This window comes from Watersipora subatra, chromosome 6, assembly GCF_963576615.1.
Source record: "Watersipora subatra chromosome 6, tzWatSuba1.1, whole genome shotgun sequence".
NCBI lineage: Eukaryota > Metazoa > Bryozoa > Gymnolaemata > Cheilostomatida > Watersiporidae > Watersipora > Watersipora subatra.
The window spans coordinates 54,162,861-54,182,435 of NC_088713.1; the positions used below are offsets into that span (position 1 = coordinate 54,162,861).

Consider the following 19,575-nt stretch of genomic DNA (forward strand, 5'->3'; position numbering starts at 1 on the left):
CTTCCATGACACATGATCTGAAATCAGCCCTTCCCACATACAGTGAATGCTCATTCTTTCAGCAACCACACATTAGTGTGAAGTACATACTGCAGATCAACAGCCACTGCTGGCTTTCTAAAGCCTGGTTCCCTTACCTTTCGCAAAGCACCGGCAACAGCACCGCAGGCTGTTAGCGGCGTAACGGGAACCTACGCATCGGGTACCGCCGAGGACCTCCGGTAGTTGCCGGCGGCAAAGCAAGAGTTTACCGCTGTTTAAACTTTGCGAAGAGCCACAAGCAAAACCTTCCCGAAATGCATTGTACAGGTGAAGGACCACATTATTGAAACGGGATGGCGAGCAAACATTTTTATGTCAGTATTAGGGATGCAGCTATATGTGAAAATAAGCCGCCGAGCTTAGCGTTGCTAGCATTTTGCTGCGCAATTTTACCGCCAGAGTCTCGCAATCAATATGGGAACCAAGCCTAAGCATCTGCTCTGTAATTTTATTGTTACTGTACATTGCCCAATGTTCTCACCACAGTTGATCCTGTTTAAAAGTTGGAAATGGAACTGGACTAGGTACACACCTTCAGCTAGGATTGCCTCCAGTAATTATCATCAACCAGTCAAATTTACGCTTTAACATGCATATCATCGGAATATAGAGATTCATGCATTATCGCCTGACTCCTTAAATTATTGCGATGAAATTTGGATCTTTGTGTTTCACTCTCATGGACATTGTATGTTAAAAGGATAATAGATTTTTATTCAACTCTATACAATGTGCTCTTTGTGATCAATTTGTTTGTCCACTCACTCTCAAATTTAACCAGAATTCACATATTGCAGTTGTATTGTGGTTACATCAAAGTCAACTCAATACTTGATTTTTTTATGAGTTTTCACGAACATTTACTGTGCATATATGTACAGTGTAAAGCCAAAGTCCCTACTACATAGTACACTGCAAAATCTGCACTAGCAACACACCCACTCCATCCAGTACTACATACTGTACTGTAGATAATACCACCACTATAACAATACTGCTTCATGAGCATTAGCAAATAATGTAGTTGTAGTGCATTTATAGTGCATACCATGCAGTAGTAAAACTACGCAAATCTGTAATACTGCTTGGTTGTGGCACACTTACTACTGTCCTGCACTGCAGCTAATGCACCTACATAAATATCCATGCAAAGATATTCTGCAAATTTAATGCATTTTACATATAAACATCATTGAGTACTTATCAATGCACAGTTATAATTTTTACATTAGTCAGATATTATTTTTTATGAATTTTTAAAATAGATTTTTGTATAGTTTGTTTATAACTGCCACACATAATCTACCTTTTAATTCAACATTCAACCATTGTAATTAATTAGGTCATCTTAGTATCCGGATATACTAACATGGCTGATGTCTGCTAGGAGTCAGTATATTCAATTCTGTTTCTGGCTACATATTTGTTCTGGTGGTAACAAGTTCTCATTAGGTAAATAAGTATACAGACTCAGCACAACTAACACATCTTCAAACTCAAAATACAGACCCGTCCCTCAACCTGTACAGTGCTCTTAAACTATTTTTGATTTGTTTTCAACAGAAGCCAGTAACACTGCTCTTGTTTCCCTCAGAGCAAGTAGACTTGAGCTATGGTTCTTGGACTTTCAGGTGCTTCTAAATACCATAACATGAGGTACATGAGATTAGAAGGTGTATTCATACTTTTTCTGGTATATTGTTGTACTTGCTCTGAACATCAAGTAGTATGAGGTATAATCAGATGCATACAAAGGCTTAGGTAGACACCCCGTATTCCGACGATAGAAATCTCTAGTAGTAATATAGTAGTATATAGATATAGTAATATTGATAGCAATGTATAAACTACAGTAATTTAATAATTATCAAATATCTAGAAGAGTTTTTCAATATCTGTTCATGGTTCACCCATTAAGATGTTGAATCTCACCGTATGAAATTGAGTCACTGATAGAGTCATATTCAGTGCTCATTTGAATATGTCTTGTTAGCAGGTCAGTTAGAAAGGAATTCAATTAGTATCACGTCTCATCAGCTCATCAGGTTTTGTCTGTATTCATCTTATCATTCATTTTATTTTGTTAATTGTTGTTCTCGTTTAGTCTGATAATATCAACTTCCTAGATTCTTTGGTACCTCTTATATTTTATTTATGGGCAGGTCATGCACCACTGTCGCAGTTTTTATGTTGAAGTTAGGAATTAGGAAGATCTCAAGCTACACATTGAGGATCTCTCTAATCTACCTTGCCCTAGATCACTTAAGCTATAGACACCTCACACTAATCCCTGACTCACAGTCTACAGTCATCCCAACTTCTTTGAATTCCTCTGCTTCCTCTCCTGCAGCTTCAAAGTGTAAGTTTCAACTTCCTTTTCCACCTCCTCACAATACCTACTATGTTCATCCAAGTACCTCCTTCCCCTCAAGTGAGAGGTATGTGACTTATACTCTTCTCCTTGTTGTATCTCTGTCTTGCTTTCTTCCAACGTCAGCCTTTCTCTCTCTCCTGTCTATGAGTAACCATGAGTAATATTATCTTCTCAGGTGATAGGTTGATGTAGAACGGGTTATTCTCCTCTAAGGAATGTTTGTATAGTGGGAGTTGTGACACTACTTAAAAAGGTAAGACAACTTTTTCTCAGTGATATAAAACCCCAGAAATAGACATATCTTTACTACTACCCTTTGCTGCTTGCATTGTCTTATCAAACACTTCTAATATCAACCAAATAATTATTTTTAGTTTACACAATTTTATCTTCTTTCCTACTGCTAATTTTTCTCTCTTCTCACTTTGTTTTGACTCACTGTTTTTTGACAAACTCAGAGTCGTGTCCACGGGCCATATGATAGTCTATAGATATGTTTCACATGTATGTGGACCATATGACCCACAAGCCATATGTTTCACTTTCCTGGTCTAGCGTATGCTGAAACTGAAAGGAGAATTGTTATCCATTAAGTGATTTATTTTTGTTACTTTCTGAAGCCTTCAAGTACAGTGGCTTGTTATACATGGGTGGTCCGCTTGTGTGTGGTAATAGCTTTACAACTGTCAGTTTACATTCACACTAGAGGAGATTGGAGAGAGCTTGAGTTGGATGCAGAGAGCTGGGATCTACTTTTGTTATGGTGAGAATCTATATACAACATATCATATGAACAATTTATATTATGATGGAACTAGAACATATTTGTCACTGGAGAAAAGTAGAAGAGTGGAAAGGGTTTGAGTTGGACGACTTGAAATTCTTACATAGAAAAATAATCCAGTTTTTAAATTTATCATATAGATAGTCCACTTTGTAACCATAATAGCATCAGTTCATAATAGTCCTTGACCTTTTCTATGGCTCCAAAGTTTGCTAAATGATGTTCAATGGTAATCTAAAAAAAATTTCTGCATGCTTGAAATTTGTCTGCTTAAAACCATTTGATGACTTTCATAAGGCGTATGCACTGTGCAGCCATTAAATTCCTTTTAGAAGAGATATTAAACTTTTCAAGATTTTATGCAGTAGCTAATAACTAATAACTCCACGTTTGCACTTTGTGTTAAAACCGAGATTGTTACCATTATAAAATCACACTGCACATTCATAAGTACTCACTGATGTCTATACGTAAAATGCATTGCAGTTGCAGTAAATATTATGTATGAGTATTTATTATACTGTACATTCATGCGCAGCACATTTTCATAAAACTGAAACAATCAAGTATTGAGTGGAATCTGCTGCAACTAATTCACTAGTATAAGAAGTAAATGCTGCTCAAACTAGAGTTTGGGTGGGCAAACAACTTCTTAATCTGTATAAGCGCTTTTAAACTTCAAACTTATTAAAAGTTTCAATTTATTTGAAAGCCTCCGTACCGTTTAAACTCCTTCAATAGCCATTCCAACACTAGTCTTTTAGCCGTGTCAAGTTCAGGAACTTAGGCTCATCAATCAACAAATGATGATAATATCTAACGCTTTATTTTAAAGTAATATGGGAGTTAGCATATGAGTTCATATGCTTGTTTAATACAGCATCTGACAATTTCATACGATGCAGTGCAGATGCTTAGAAATCCAGCTGTTTTAAGTGATTCACCGTATCAACTTCATACCCATGCGCAGTTGCAGTACATATGCAGTTTCATTTTATACAGAATGCGCAATTGGAGTACACATGAATTGCTGGTTTGTAGGTAATACAAGTACCGGGGTTCATACAAGGGCTTCATACAAGTAGATTGGAGTCAGCAATTTGCAGTAGGAGTGAGTTTGAAGTAGCAGTAATTGTGTACCACGCACTAGTAGTTGTAATGTACTGCAAAATGACTGCACTGCAATGACAGAGTGCAGCTCTATTGCATCCCTGGTTAAAACCAAGTCTAGATTATTCCTCAATGAGATGCCTGTTGAAATGCTAATGCCTTATTCTAGAAAGCATGTGGAAAGATTACCAATTGTTCTCTGAAGAAACTTCTCCTGATTACACAAAAAACATCTGGTTGCTTTTATCAATAGACAGTGGCAAACAATAGACCTAAATTCCTTAGCAATACTTAGCTGAATAGTAAGTTGGAATCACGACCCATCCATAATTATATTAGTAATAAGGTCTGTTTTTGCTACAAATGTTAAGCTATTTTAAATAAAGCCTTTCAACATCTTTGGTCAACAGCGAATTGCACAACAACATTGTGTTGCCCTGACCATTGAATTTGAGTTAGTCAAGTAGATAGCTGGCTAAATGACTATAACAGCTCAACTTAATATTTTTCCTTGACCTGTGTTATTGACGACTGGAAACTTGTAGGAAACTACTTTCTATTAATATATAGTTGTTTATAGACTGATTACTTTGGAGTTGTCACACATCCTTAACTACAGGACTAGAATTATATTTATGTAGTTATTTGTTATTTGGTGAGCACAGGTGGTGAACTGTAGTTGAGTCAGGGTCAATAGTTAACAGGGGTCAACCAGGTCTACAGGTTGAGTCGAGTCAATGTAGGTAGGGTCATTGTGAACACTTACAAACTTGTTTTTCTGTCTTTTATGTTTAGGTTTTAGTCTTGAGGTAGTCCTTTTTTGAGGGTTGGAATAAATTAATTTGCATATAGTATTTTTACATGGGGAAATTTGATTTGAACAAAAGATAATTGACATCCTCGCTTTGTCCCGGAACCCATTAAGCTTGTATGTTGAGGTATGACAGTATATGCTTATGGTTGTTGGTTGTTACACCAGTTCCATTATAAGCACCATAACATGTATCCTTTTCACTGTTATTATATTTTTGATAGACATGATTGAGGTCACCCGCTCCCACCTTTCAGAAGTCTACCAGGTAATCATATTGGCTGTGATTGAACATCACTCTAGTAATATTCTCTACTTGACTACTAGCTCTGAGGTGAGAGGGTTGAGAGAATTCACTGTGGTAAGTACAACTATTCTTTGGTATTCAGTTATAATCAAAGCAAGATATATAGTATAGATACTATTGTTTATATGGTTCAAATTCAATACAGTAGACGCTCCTATAACTTATACCTCATATAACCTTAATTCCAGATAACGTAAATAATTTATGTAAAGTTTTTGCTTCGTATAACGTAAAAATTCCATATAACTAAAAGCGTCAAGTCAAGCGGGTTCAAAAATTCTATTTGAATGTTAATCTAACTCGCTGCATTTGTGAAATAAAATTATGATTTTATAGTAATTTATATCTATTATATATACAGCTTACATCACACTTTAGTTTGTCGTGATAGACCGTCACATGTGTCGCCAACACAGAGAGTAGGATAGCTGTGCAATTATTCATAAGTACAAAGGCGATCGGTGCAGGTGTTACAGCGTCGGTCCATCAATCTTAATGTCATGAGTTGGTTTTTTGTCAAAAGTTCTTTTTTATCCCAACCTTGACCCCTGAAAGCAGATAGATGACAAACGGGTAATACTGTGCTTTTATAATAAAAAATAGCAAAAATACTTCGTTGTTTTGCTTAATTGTAAACATATAAAATATGTGTTATTAGTTTTACTTTGCAGAATACACTTTGCTGTTTAGAAGAAAATGAGAAATTTTTTTTGTAAATAAATACAGTCAAACATGGATAACTCGAACTTCAAGGGACCGACCAAAAGTGTTCGAATTATCAGAGCGTTCAAGTTATCAGAGCACTGTCACAAGTCCATGTATTTACTTATTTATTAGTAGATACATGTACATATACAAACTATAATATAAATCAAAAGCACAAATGGCTTGTTTCGAATTAAATGCTTCTAATGTAAAGTTTAAAATGTTTTTATCAAAAAGTATAGAGATTTTTCTATCACTTGAGATTGGTTCATTGTTTGAGTTGATGTTATTGCCAGGACGTTTTTTAGATTGACATTGGCAAAACTTGATCGTTGTTGAAATGCTCAAAAGAAAAGACATTTTTTTCTTTTCGTGGCTTACCCACGATCAATTTTGCCGTTTTTTCTTGAAGTTTATGCAAAGATTACCTTACTTTACCGGGGATTCGTTAAGAGCAACACTCCGAGGTAGTTCAATTAGAAGTTTTACGAGGTTTTACGTACATTCTATATCACTCACGCTTTTTTAATAGATGCTTATTGAATGTACACACGTATTCTGTGTTTAAGTCAAACGATGAATAGTGTTTTGTAGCTAAGACAACGTATACGTTTAATTACAACAATTTTTAAGACGTTTTAAACATTCAATATTCCAACGTTGATTCAACATGGAATCAACGTCGGAAAACTATTCATCACGGGCTAGCTGGGTTACGCCACGCACTCAAGGATTTTTGCCACGCACATGCAAAACAAAAACAACATGCGATTTTTGTTTTGTATGTGCGTGGCGAAAATCCTTGCACGCGTGACCCGGTTAGCCCATGCTATTCATCATAAAACAGTATAAATCAAATTTCACCAAACCTTTAGAAAAGTCGTTGACAAAAATATTTTGCCGATGGTGGTAATAACGACGATTATGAATTACGAAAAGATGAGGTTTAGCTCTATGGCTTTGAATAAAGTGATTTTCTAAAGCGATAATAACCGTTTCGGTAGCCGTTGGGCAAAAAAACAGTTCGAATTAACAGTGTTGAGTTCGAGTTATATATAGCAATTTATCATTACGTGGGAACGGACCAAAGAAACCGTTCGAATTAACCATGTGTTCAAGCTATCCGTGGGCGAGTTATCCATGTTTGACTGTATTGAAGATAATTGCTCCTTATAAACCCATTGCTGAAGTACTACAATAATGGCCTATGAAACCAGTGAGATTGATCAGAAACAAGAGAAAAGTTGTCGATGCACACCAATCCAATAATACCGCAGTCACAGTACAGCCTATAATTAATAATGTTAATTCTAGCTTTTTCCTTTTTGTATGGCCAATGGGGCAAGTTTGGCAAGATCTTGGAATGGATTAGACAATTTATTTGTATTTTATTGTTCTTATAATGTAAAATCCCAATAATGTAAACGTTCCTGGAACAGATTATTCATGCTGTATGAGTGTCTATTGTAGTTTTATCTGCATGAGTTACATAATTAGCAGATAGATGATAGGTTATTATCACTGCGTTATCATGACCCGCATAATTCGCAAATTAGAGCCAATCCGCAAGTTATATGCGTCATGGAAACAGCATAAATCCGCAAGCTATCCCCATAAATTCGCAAGCTAAGCGAGTTTTGCGATCCGCAAAACTTTATCGAATCCATCGTGCTTGCGAATCATGGAAACGGTACTAGCGATTAATGCGCATTTGATTATCGTTGGCTATTACATTAAAAACATTTTCACGCTTCAGTCATTTTTATTTCGATTTCAGCAGTGTCAACGCGCCAACGTTCCGATCGATCGCTGCTAAGCTAAGCGTGACAAGACTGCTTAGCTATTTATAGAGTCATTACTTAGGCTAATACTTGACTTATGGGGTCAAGTACTGGTGTTAAATCCGCATCGCCAGGTGTTCACTGAAACGCTAAGTAACTGATTGCTAAGTAACTCAACTTGCAGATCCTTCGAATTATGTGAAACATGCGGATTATGCGAGTCATGGAAACATAGTGAATATATTACACACAGACTTTCTATGTAGTATTCTCTAGCAGAGGAGACAACTTCAAAGCTACCATAGCTGCTCTAACTTGTACAATATATCCATAAGGCACCCCTTATCTCCAGTATCAGTCACTAGAATGTAATTGATAAAGGTATTGTCACCCTTTTGCTCCAGTCTGTGAAGCATGGAGAAGATGTGAAGCAAGATATTGTCAAATTACTGGTATTGCTGGAGTCTCTGAAGCATGGAGTTTACCATTATCAATCAGTCAGTTTTTACACAAATTGCAACGTGGTGATCATAACTTAACAAAACAGTTCCATAGCAGTGGGTGGTCTATAGTTTACTTCTATATGGAAAACCCTGTTTGAAGCTCTTCAACTATAGCTTTGTTCCTTTCAAATTAGCACCAGCATCAAGTAGTGAAAACAGCATAGCCATTTGTGTTATAATCTATTTGTTTACTTTAGGCTACCTAATTTAAAATGAAAAAAGTCTTGGCATACAACTGAATTGCATCTTTAATTTTACGCTTACCTATTTAACCCTAAGACAGATCTGGAGGAAGCAAGGCAGACAGGAGCTGTAAAAATAGTGCATCCCTTACTGTCATACCGCTTTGAAATAAATATAAAATAAAAAATAATTTGCTGAAGCTAAGGATATACTCTAAAATATTAACAGTTTTTATATTAAAACCAGATTGTTTTGCTTTTTATATAAAAGAAAAAAATCTGGTTTTTAATGTTTGCTATTCATGAGTGTAAACAAGTTTAATATAATCTGCCCCTTTTTTCCCTCGCTCACTACACTCCTGTAGTCTATCTGCTACTGCCTGTTTCTTTAACATGGCATCTTATTACCTTCACAAGTATGTCACTATTAGGAGTGATATCCTGAGTAGCAGCACATTTAACAATGTCATTCATGTGTTTATTTGTTAATCTTGATCACTACTTTGTTTCTTTATTGTTGGACATGGAGACCACCTGTTGAGAAATATCAGTAGGCTTCAGTGAGATCAGCAGAGCGGTTCAAACCGGTTCGAACTGACTCAGCGAGTCATTAGAAATAAAGTCTTTTGCACATATTCACTGAACTGCTAGAAACAATGCATGCATTCATTTGTCTGTCACATAGAATATGCATCTAAGGAAGGTGACATGTGATCACGAAGCTAATACTGTGATTACTAGCGAAAGCGTAAAATGAACACCTAAATCTCTTACACACATTCTAAAAATGTGTGATATATTTTTCTTCTGACCGAATAGTATAACAAAAGTCCAAAAATAATGCATTGTTTTTGTCCGTATGCGACTTTCATAGTGGATCAGAATATCTGAAGTGTTATAGTATGCAACCATAAAACTATATTGTTGCATACTATAAAACTATAGTTGTATCTATAGTTTTATATGTAATTTTTATAGTGACTAACTCGTGTCAGTGCATCATGCTGGGTATGAACGCTCTTACAGGTTTAATGTCCTCAAGCAGCTGTAGGGAGCATTTGGATTGAGTTTATCTTCGAGGATCACAAATTTTAATGGAAACTGGAGACTCGCTTGTTTTTGACATACTCATAGTCCTGCCCTCGGGCCATGTTTCACATGCCTGGTCTAGCATATGCTGAAACTGAAAGAGAAACTGCTATCCATTCAGTGACTCACCTTTGTCCTACAAGCAGTAAAACCATTCTGTATTTGTAGATGAGCTGGTCTGAGCAGATCACCTCGGAGTTGTGCACTCAATGGTACCGCTTCATGCCTTCAAATAAAGCAGCTTTTAACACTTGGGTGGTCCTTTTTGTGGGCTATTTGCTTTATAGCAATCAGTTTACACTCATCACCAGCTAAGAGTGGAAATGGCTTGAGTTGGACGGCCCTAAACCTTCACATTGAAGAAATAATACAGGTAGTACATCGAGTATCTTTTTTCCTTTGCCATATAGATTGTAACCATAGTAACGGTGATTCGCAGTTGTCCTTGACTTTTGCTACTGCTCAAAAACTATGCTAAATGAACTTCAATCAAGATCTGAAAATATTTTTCATGCTTAAATAAAATTTGTCAGCTTGAAACCATTTGATGATTTTATAAGGCGCGTGTACTGTGCAGCTGTTAAATTTTTTTTTAAAAGAAACACAACACTTTTTAAGATTTCGTACAACCTAACTTCTCTATATTTAGACTTGTACACAAGATTTAATATAGTTTTTCCATGTTTAGATTTTTTTAACTTATCTTAATAACAAATTACTCATCCATTATAAAAATTGCACTGCACATTGATAAGTACTCACTGATGTTTATATGTGAAATGCATTACAGTTGGAGCAAATTGTTGCTTGGATATCTATGTAATTGCATTAACAGTGCAGAGCAGTAATAAATGACTCACTTCTTTTTTGACATACTCAGAAATTTATCTCAAACCAGATTGAATCACCCAACAGTGCAGTTCCTGCTCACAGGCCATATTTCGCAAGCCTGGTCTAGCATATGCTGAAACTGAAAGAGGAATTGTTATCCATGCAGTGATTTACCTTTGTTTTACAAGCAGTGCAACCATTCAATATTTGTAGATAGATGAGTTACTCCCAGTAGATCACATTGGAGTTGTGTACTCATTGTTACTTCCTGTAGCCTTCAAGTACAGTGGCTTGTTATACCTGGGTGGTCCGCTTGTGTGGTAATGGCTTTATAACTGTCAGTTTACATTCATCACTAGAGGAGAGCGGAGACAGCTTGAATTTGATGTAGAGAGCTGGAGATCTACTTTTGTTATGGTGATAATCTATGTACATTTCATATGAGCAATTTATAAATCCTGATGCATTTGCTTTATTTTTTCACTGGTATCTGTACAAGGCTCAACATAGTAGTTTTTTTTCTGAACACCTTGGCGGTCTATGATGCTCTTTTTGAACTCACTGAACACTCTATGCTTTTTAAAATATGACAGGAAGCTATATGATCGCAATAACTTCAAAGTTATTGTTCAAAAATTATAGTTAATGACAACGATATTACTATAAAAACCTTTTTGATAAAGATGAGAAATTGTTCAAAACTTCCTAGTCCAGGATTTCGCTTGTGCAGTTAGTATAAAAAATATAAATCCCATGTCAAACATTTACTTGTAGCTTAGGCATATTCAAACTTCTGAAATGTTGGAAAATGAAGAATAATGTGCTGTTTTATGAGTTGTGAAGCTGATATAATACATTTGATAGTAATATAGACATTTCAACTAGTCAATAGCTCAAACTATATTGAACATTGCGAATGTATGATATACTGTAGTACCGATATAATGTTACTGTATTGTTACTCAGCAGCATGTAAACCTTGGTTTCTTTTTCCACTGTGAGACCCAGCAGTAATCTCGCACCCTAAAAAACTAGTGCTGCTAGACTCACACATATAACTAGCATTAGTCCTGGATTTGCTTTAAATATTCATCAAATGTCTTTTTCATATAATAGACTCACATGATGAATTATTTAAATATTGTTTCCTGTGCACATTACTCAATAGTATTACAATGTTAACTGTTCATTGTCATTACTGGCCTCTGAACTATTCTGTAATTAGACAAGTTGTATTTGCTTCAGCCAATCAAGAGGCAGATTGTTGAATGAGGGGCGGAGACATTTTCAAGCTATAAAAGACATGAAGCGGCCTGCAAGCATATCATATACAGAGTACCTACAGGTAAATATAACATCTCTATTATATTAGCGTCTGTTGATATTGTACTTACTGGGCATAATAGAGTAGATGAGGAGAGACACTGAGTCAGTGTGATTATAATATAACTCTGACCTCCTGAGACTATCACTCTTTACCCTGAGGAGACTCATAGAGTCTATCATCTAGTGAGGTTAAGTTAAGGTCAGGAGTCTCTGGTCTCATTCCTCAATAATTGTTGTACCTGCAAACATTTCCTACTGTAAATATGTCATATTCCTCTTATGAATAGAATGAGGAGCTCTGAAACTGGGGTTTTTAACTGCTTCTCTTGCCTATATTCTGGTCAGAATCAGCTGCAGGTCACTGATTGTATTTAGTCACCAGTTTTATAGGAAATTAGTGTTTAAAGTAGGAGACTATGAATCTTATTGCCGTCTCCTGCTTTTTTATTCGCCATTATCAAATTAAATTATTGAGTTGAGTTTATTTCCATTAGTTTAACACATGAGAGAGCAAATAGCAGGATTGTTTATGCTTGATTTCCCAGCTCTGAGTATCATATCCTAGTCTCCTTTTTATACTCTGTGAATATCCATGGTTCACCTGCAGCAACTCTGTTATGGTTGGCAGCTTTATAAGTCATCAGCTCACCCAGAGTCAGCAGTTGAGTCACAATTTGTCTTCATTTTTCTCTATCATATTTTACTGTGTGGAGTATTTTACAGAATACAATGGAGCAATGGATTAGGGAATATATTAGAGCTAGTGGAGCTCCTGACATTACCTCTCTTAGGGCTGCTCTAACAACCACCCCTCCTGATCAGCTACTTCAGCTTATAACAACTATCAGAGACAGTGAGTCGTATACAGCTCTGCTATTGGCTATCTCCCGAGGCCACCTTGTAGTAGCTCATATGTTACTCACTCCTTTGAGAGGAATAGCAGATGAGTTGCTGTTTGTGAAGGATGAGTGGGGGCGTACAGCTATGCACAGGGCTGTATTGAAGGGAGATAGAGAGTTAGTAGAGCTTATACTTCATACTGTATCCTCTGGTAAGAAGTATGAGCTGATAGCTGAGAAGAATGGAGGGGGTTACAGAGCTCTAACAGTGGCTGCACAGAGAGGATATACAGAGATAGTAGAGTCTCTACTGATCAGCCTGTCAGTAGAGCAACGAGTCTCCCTGCTCAACTTACAGACTCCCTTCCTATACACAGCATTGCACTGGGCAGCCTTCTGGGGACACACAGCAGCTCTACAGTCTATGCTGACCTCCATTCCTCCTGATAAAGTCTCTGCTCTCCTCCGTATAAAGAATGATGACCGTAGAACTTCTCTGGAGGAAGCAGAGTCTGAAGGAAGGATAGAGTCAGTAGAGCTGCTTAAGAGCTGGAAGCAGCCAATATTAGCAGGTAGTATTATTATACAGTGTGATACCAGCTACTCACTTGTACTACTCTGTTGCATAACTCTCTGCTTGTCCCCAGGGTATCTTTGTAAACATACCCTGGGGAATTCCATATACATTTTCCTTGCATAGAGACTGCAGTGGGCTGTAGAAGCAGTTCAACTCTGTCTCTGTATTAAATGCTGTCAGTTCAGCCTCTTCTCTTCAGCCAACACTCAGCGCTCGCTAATCACTCATCATCTCTGCTCTGTCTTGGATAATTATAGTCTGAGTATTTTAATTCCTTGTTCAAAACTGATAGGATTAAAGTGATGTTAGCAGCTCAACACCTTGTGGCAGCTATTAGTCAGCACTTAGCTGAACTCTCCTGATTCATGAATATTCTTATTACTCACTACAGTTTTGAATAGAAACATGAGCTATTTACTAGAAGTATAGTAGTAGTAGTTCTGACAGACAGCTCTTATTGTTGTAAATATTTTTTCTATGGAGCAGCTCTTGCTAAAGATAGAATCACAATGTTTGAGGAAGCATAAAATATGGTATAGTTTTACTGAAATTTTTTAACAGTTTAAATGCAGTTTCTCAGTCTATTATTACTCACTGAGTCTGTACACTTGGTTGTAGCCTTAGAGCAGATAAGTGCAACGTACAATAGGAATGTTTTGCGCATAAGGATTTAGGCAAGAATGCAGTAGGAACTCATATAATATTTGTTTCTATCAGCCATACTAGTTGATTCTCATTGCAATAACTCCTAACATAAACTCTTAGCACTAGTTTCTCAGGCTATATTTTAACATTTGCTCAAATAGTTTTAACTAATAGTATTAACATTACACCCGCAGCACCAGTTGCCTCCTTCCACATATACCTGAGGCTATAATAAATAAGGGGAAGGGTTCCTATTCATAAGATGGTTTATCTGTTGATCCTTTTATGATAATGAAGTATTTATCTTCACTTTGTTGTAGCCCATTCAGCCACTTACCAAAAATTCGCTGCCTTGCACAAAGCTGACAATCAAAAATCAAAAGGTAGGATTTACAGTTCTTAAGCTGTTACTGGAACAGCAGTACCTGAGCTCATGAAAATATTCTTTCTACAAAACTTTATTTCTTTCTAGTTTTTAAAAATGTATTAATTCGTAAATTTATACCAAAACTAATTTACTCCTCACCATAAACTCCTTGCACTAGTTCTGAGTCTATACTCTTGTGTTTCTCTATATCTCCTTCTCATGTAGTAACAGTACATGAGCCATGATTCTATAGTTGTTAACAGAATATTGATGTTTCTACACATCCTCAATACATGAACCATGATTGTTACATTATTATTGTTATTATATTGCTATTTTAGCATTATGATGATGTAGAATTCTACCTACATTTTGTCTTTCTTACCAGCTGGTCAGCTGACCTTGTTCAGTGTTGAGTTTGCTTGTGTTAACTCTGGTTCAGTTGCTAATAAAGCTGTCTAGTTGTAATGTTACATTTGCTTATTGCTTCTTATTGTAAGATGTAACAGTACCAGTACATGAGCCTTGATTCTATTGTTGTTTTAGAGTTGGCCAATCAGAGGGAGGAGTTGACCAAACTAAAAGAGGAGTTAGTGGAGTCTAAGCAGCAGATTTCAGATCTTCAGGAAGCAGATAATCGCAAGACAGCAGGTAAATTATATCTGTAGTCTGTTGCTGTGGAGAAATGATAATTGATACCCTGAGGAACTTTGCTGTACAATCACAAGTATTAACTGTAAGTATCAGTTGTGTAACAGTAGAGTCTCATAGTAGCAGTACATGAGCCATGATTTTATTTTATTTATTTTATGTTATTTTATTGTTTTAGAATTAGCCAGTCAGAGGGAGGAGTCTCAGCAGCAGGTCGTAGCCCTTCAAGAAGCAAACAATCAGATGACAGCAAGTAAAGTTTTTACACACAGTTCATCTAGTATTTGAATTTTAATATCCATATATTTACTGTTCATCAGTAACAACACATATTCATTTACCTTCATGCGTACAGCAGTATATGAGCCATGATTCCATTTTTGTCGTAGCATTGGCCAATCAGAGAGAGGAGTCTCAGCAGCAGGTTGTAGCCCTGCAAGAAGCAAACAATCAGATGACAGCAGGTAAAGTTTTTACACACAGTTCAACTGGTGTTTGATTTTTAACATCCACATATTTACTGTTAAACAGTAACAACACGTATTCATTTACCTTCATGTGTACTTTGTCTTGCTAGTTATTAACTTATAAGGTATGGATATGATGAGTATTGTTTCATCATTACTATTGGCTGGTCAGCAATTAGTTCTATTGGTTAATGCTCAAAGGGAGCCAATCGCTCAAATCTGTTTTCATGGTCGTATGAATTCTGTCTAAATTGTATTACTAGACTGCAGTTTTTACAACTCCAAACCATCTATTTGAAACCTACCCTTAGTCTGAAGGATGGTTTACACAAGGTGGTTGTGAGATGGTGCAATTTTTATAGATAGAGATGAATGATATTGTTGTTTACGATAGATACTGATAAGTATTTGTTCCTTTAGATATGGCTGCCATGATGGAGAGACTTAACAGACTAGATATTTATCTGCGTACTCCTACTGATACAGATGAGACAGGAGACCAGCTTCATGAGCCTCAGGGCTGATACCTTTATCTTTGTTTAATTGATATCACTTGCAGTTCTTGTTTAAGATTTATAATTAAATACATTTTCATATTTATACTTGATACATTTTCTCCTCTCTACTCATATAGCAGTGATTTTTATGAACACATCTGTCCATCATTGAACTGCACTCATGCTGTATAATGCCACCTGCATAGCTTGGCAAAATTCCAACTTTCTTAGACCACCATAGAGTAACAGATGATATTCCCCACTCATTGTGAACCCTTCAATGCTTTAGAGCTGGTCTCACTGCTGCAGCTTGCCTAAAAAGGCTCTAAAATGGCTAACAGAAACAGCCATGATTGTATAATGTTAATGTAGAGTCGTAGACGATCTAAGTTGCAGTAAAATTCATCTCCAAAGATAGTGGGCATTATTGGGGAGCAAGTCATACCAAAGGATCTCTTGTCAAGCCACGCACTGGGCTCTTATGTAAACGTATTACAAAAAGTACCTTTTAAAAAAATAGAAAATGTCCAAATTGCACCAACAAATAGCACACTTGTCTGCTGTGGCCAGGACAAGTGATACTGTATGCCAACACTAAGGCTGATGACGGATAGCCTTAGTATCGATGTCTGATCGATGACAGATAGCCTTAGTATGCATGTCTTATCTATGACACAGCCAAGTTTCTATGTCTGACTTATGGTAGGTAGCTTGAGTATTTGTTTGATCTATAATAGATATCCTTAGTATTCATGGCTGATCTAGCACAGATATTTAATGAGTCATGCGTGATCTGTAACAGATAGCCTAACTATTCATATCTGCCATCAACAAATAATTTTTCAACGATAGATGCAACTGCTGAGAGGAGACAATTCTGATCTCATACTTTCCAATATAAAATACATAATATATAATTTAAATGATTTAAAATGATTTAATGATTTATATGATTTAAAAAATTAAAGTTATAGCAATTGTATGACTTTGTTAAATTAATTATTATATAAATAAGATTTATTTTTGCTGTGAAGGTTATTGACATCAATAAACATGCTGTTGAAATGACTGGAAAAACTTTGCAGTAGTATAAGCTCTCGTTTACAGCAAGTAATCTGGATCTATTATAACCAACAGGTTTACATACACATTCTATGGAAGTTGATTCTTTGAAGAAGGAAATGTTAGTTAAGAGAATATAATTCCTTGAACAGATTGGGACCAACAAGAAAAACCAACAAGTTCACAGATGGTGAACATTTCACCTTCCAGTAGAGTTGCCGCAAACACTAGGAGTAACATTAATTATGGAGATCTTCAGAACTAAATCAAATAATTTTAAGATATTTTAGATATTTGGGGTGTCTATAAGATAGTTTTATATGACACTATGGTGCTGAATCACTATGATGGCAGGAATAAACTCATCATAGTGACATCATAGTCATCATACCAGGAATGTTTTATTGAACTTCACATATTGAAATATCAACCCAGTTAACTGGAGTGCTTTATTATGGGAGTTGAAAACAGAGTTTGTCACTAAAGGGTATGTCAATAAGTGATAAAGATTTAAGGGTATAAAGGTTAAAGTGTATCACTCGAGTGTCTCATGTCAAAAGTAAACATACATAATTGGCTTGTATACGTGGGAGCTCAAATACCATGTGAGTTGTTTCAGGGGTTTCATGATAACAGGCAGCATTTTGTTTGCGGTGAAACTCTGATAAGATAAACTTTCATGTAAATTGTAAACATAAGGAGCTTAAAGGTCAGAAGGTGGTCATTTAAGATGTGATAAAATGTTTGACACGCTGGAAATAGCATTGTTATCACAAATGTGACGCCAGCCAGACTCTCACATGACCAAACAGCTGTTTAGTTACAAAGTTCACTGTGTCAGCTAGAAAATTCAGTTTAATAGCTCCATATGTATGGCTGAATTGCGATGCAGAGAATCAGTTGATGCTGCTGGAGTTGTGATACCTTTGCAGTCTAAAATGCAAATATTGGTACCAACATTCTTTATTGTATTGATTTAGAATTGATCAATAAAACATATTTCAATCACTGATTCAAAAGGCAACTTAATACCCAACTATGAACACATAGTTCCTTTTTGACAAAATGCACAGGTGTCTTCACAGTTATCACATGACATTTCCAAAGCTAAAAAGATCCACTACTGATATCGCAAAAATGTATTAACTGGTAGCCAAAGTATTTTGAAAAGGTGATTTGTAATTGTGAAACTGACAATTTATACAGGCTAAGAAGATTAACTCTTTAACAATAGAAGTAATAAGTGTGAGGAGATAAATCTTAAAGAGAGGGAATGTATTGTTATAAAAGCTATGAGTCATGTTAATATCCGTTCTCAGAGCCTCACTGGTAAATAACATTGTGTAAGTCATCAGGACTTTTGATAAGTATTTGAAGTGCAAGTTTTTTAACATGATGACAACTTACCATGACTCCTGATCCTCAATAGTTCTCAAATAGTAATATTATTCTCTTCATAAAATGAACCATAAAAATTGAGCTATTTATTATACAGACTCAACATAGCACCTGCTACAACATGACAAGGAAGAATCCGCAAATAAATTCATCCTGTAGGGTACAATAAGCATTAATATAAATCCTAGCGATAAAATATATTCTTCACAGTGCTTCCTGGCAGCAGTCATCATATTCTTGTTTTAAAATGAATAGTAAAAATATGGAATGCTTTGCTATTTAAGTCAGAAAATGCACTTGTGGCCATATAATTGTATTTCCATAAGTGATGGAGACAAAAATATGTTCTTCCCACTACTTCATAGCAACAGCCGGCATGGTGAGCAGATCTCTGATTAGCTAATCATTGATATAAACTATATACATTAGAGCTAAATGCCAGGAGGTGTGTTGTTTGAGTTGGTGATTGAATATCTGTCACAATGCTTGGTATTAATTTTATCAGGGAGATGACAACTACCAGACTTTCACATGACTAGGCACCTGTTTAGTTACAAAGTTTACTGTGTTAGATGAACAATTACTTTTAGAGATCTAGAAATACTCACAGAGATCTACAAAGATCTGTTGAGTATAGTGGGCAGTTGACAAAAAAAATCTAAAGAAAAATAGAAAAATTGGTAAAAAATCTGTAAAAAGCATGAGTTGGTTACAAAAAGAACAGAGATATTAAAAGCATAAAAGGAATTTGAATATTCATAGAGTGTACGAGTATTTCTATTGATAATTTTCTTGCTCAGTCAGTTGAAATATAAAATGTATAGTGTAGCTAATAAAAGGTAGAGCTAATAAATGTGTAGTGCTTTGAATTACTCATATACCAAAACTAAAGATGTGTTTTACATGTATTTACATTAAATGTTTTAATGTACACATATATTAAAACATCTTGTGCTACAAGGTGACAGCTCATAGAACAGCGTATTAAGGGCCAATATGGAGTTACTGAATATTTATATGGATCACATGAAATACTAGGAAGTTGAGGCTTTTCTCTTAGTCGTAAAATATGATAACCTTCCCTTAGGTTGCAGGTAATATTTTTGCCAGTTGAAATACCCCAATAGACCACATGAGAACACAATGTAGAAATATATTATTGAGTGTTAGTCAGCTGTTTATATTTTACAATTTCACTGGAAAGCTAGCTCAGTAATATAGAATCTA

The 19,575-nt window shown here is 35.8% G+C and overlaps 2 protein-coding genes across 2 annotated transcripts in view; one reads left to right on the plus strand and one right to left on the minus strand.

Moving 5' to 3' along the window:
• Nucleotides 1–15,915, plus strand: part of LOC137398813 (uncharacterized) — a 92,610-nt gene extending 76,695 nt beyond the window's left edge. Inside the window, exons 5-8 of the mRNA XM_068084989.1 lie at nucleotides 14,820–14,924; nucleotides 15,103–15,177; nucleotides 15,314–15,388; nucleotides 15,812–15,915. Coding sequence (XP_067941090.1) covers nucleotides 14,820–14,924; nucleotides 15,103–15,177; nucleotides 15,314–15,388; nucleotides 15,812–15,915 — 359 coding nt within the window. The remainder of the gene's footprint in view (nucleotides 1–14,819; nucleotides 14,925–15,102; nucleotides 15,178–15,313; nucleotides 15,389–15,811) is intronic.
• Nucleotides 1–19,575, minus strand: part of LOC137398366 (M protein, serotype 6-like) — a 526,470-nt gene that overhangs the window by 279,042 nt on the left and 227,853 nt on the right. The window lies entirely within an intron of this gene.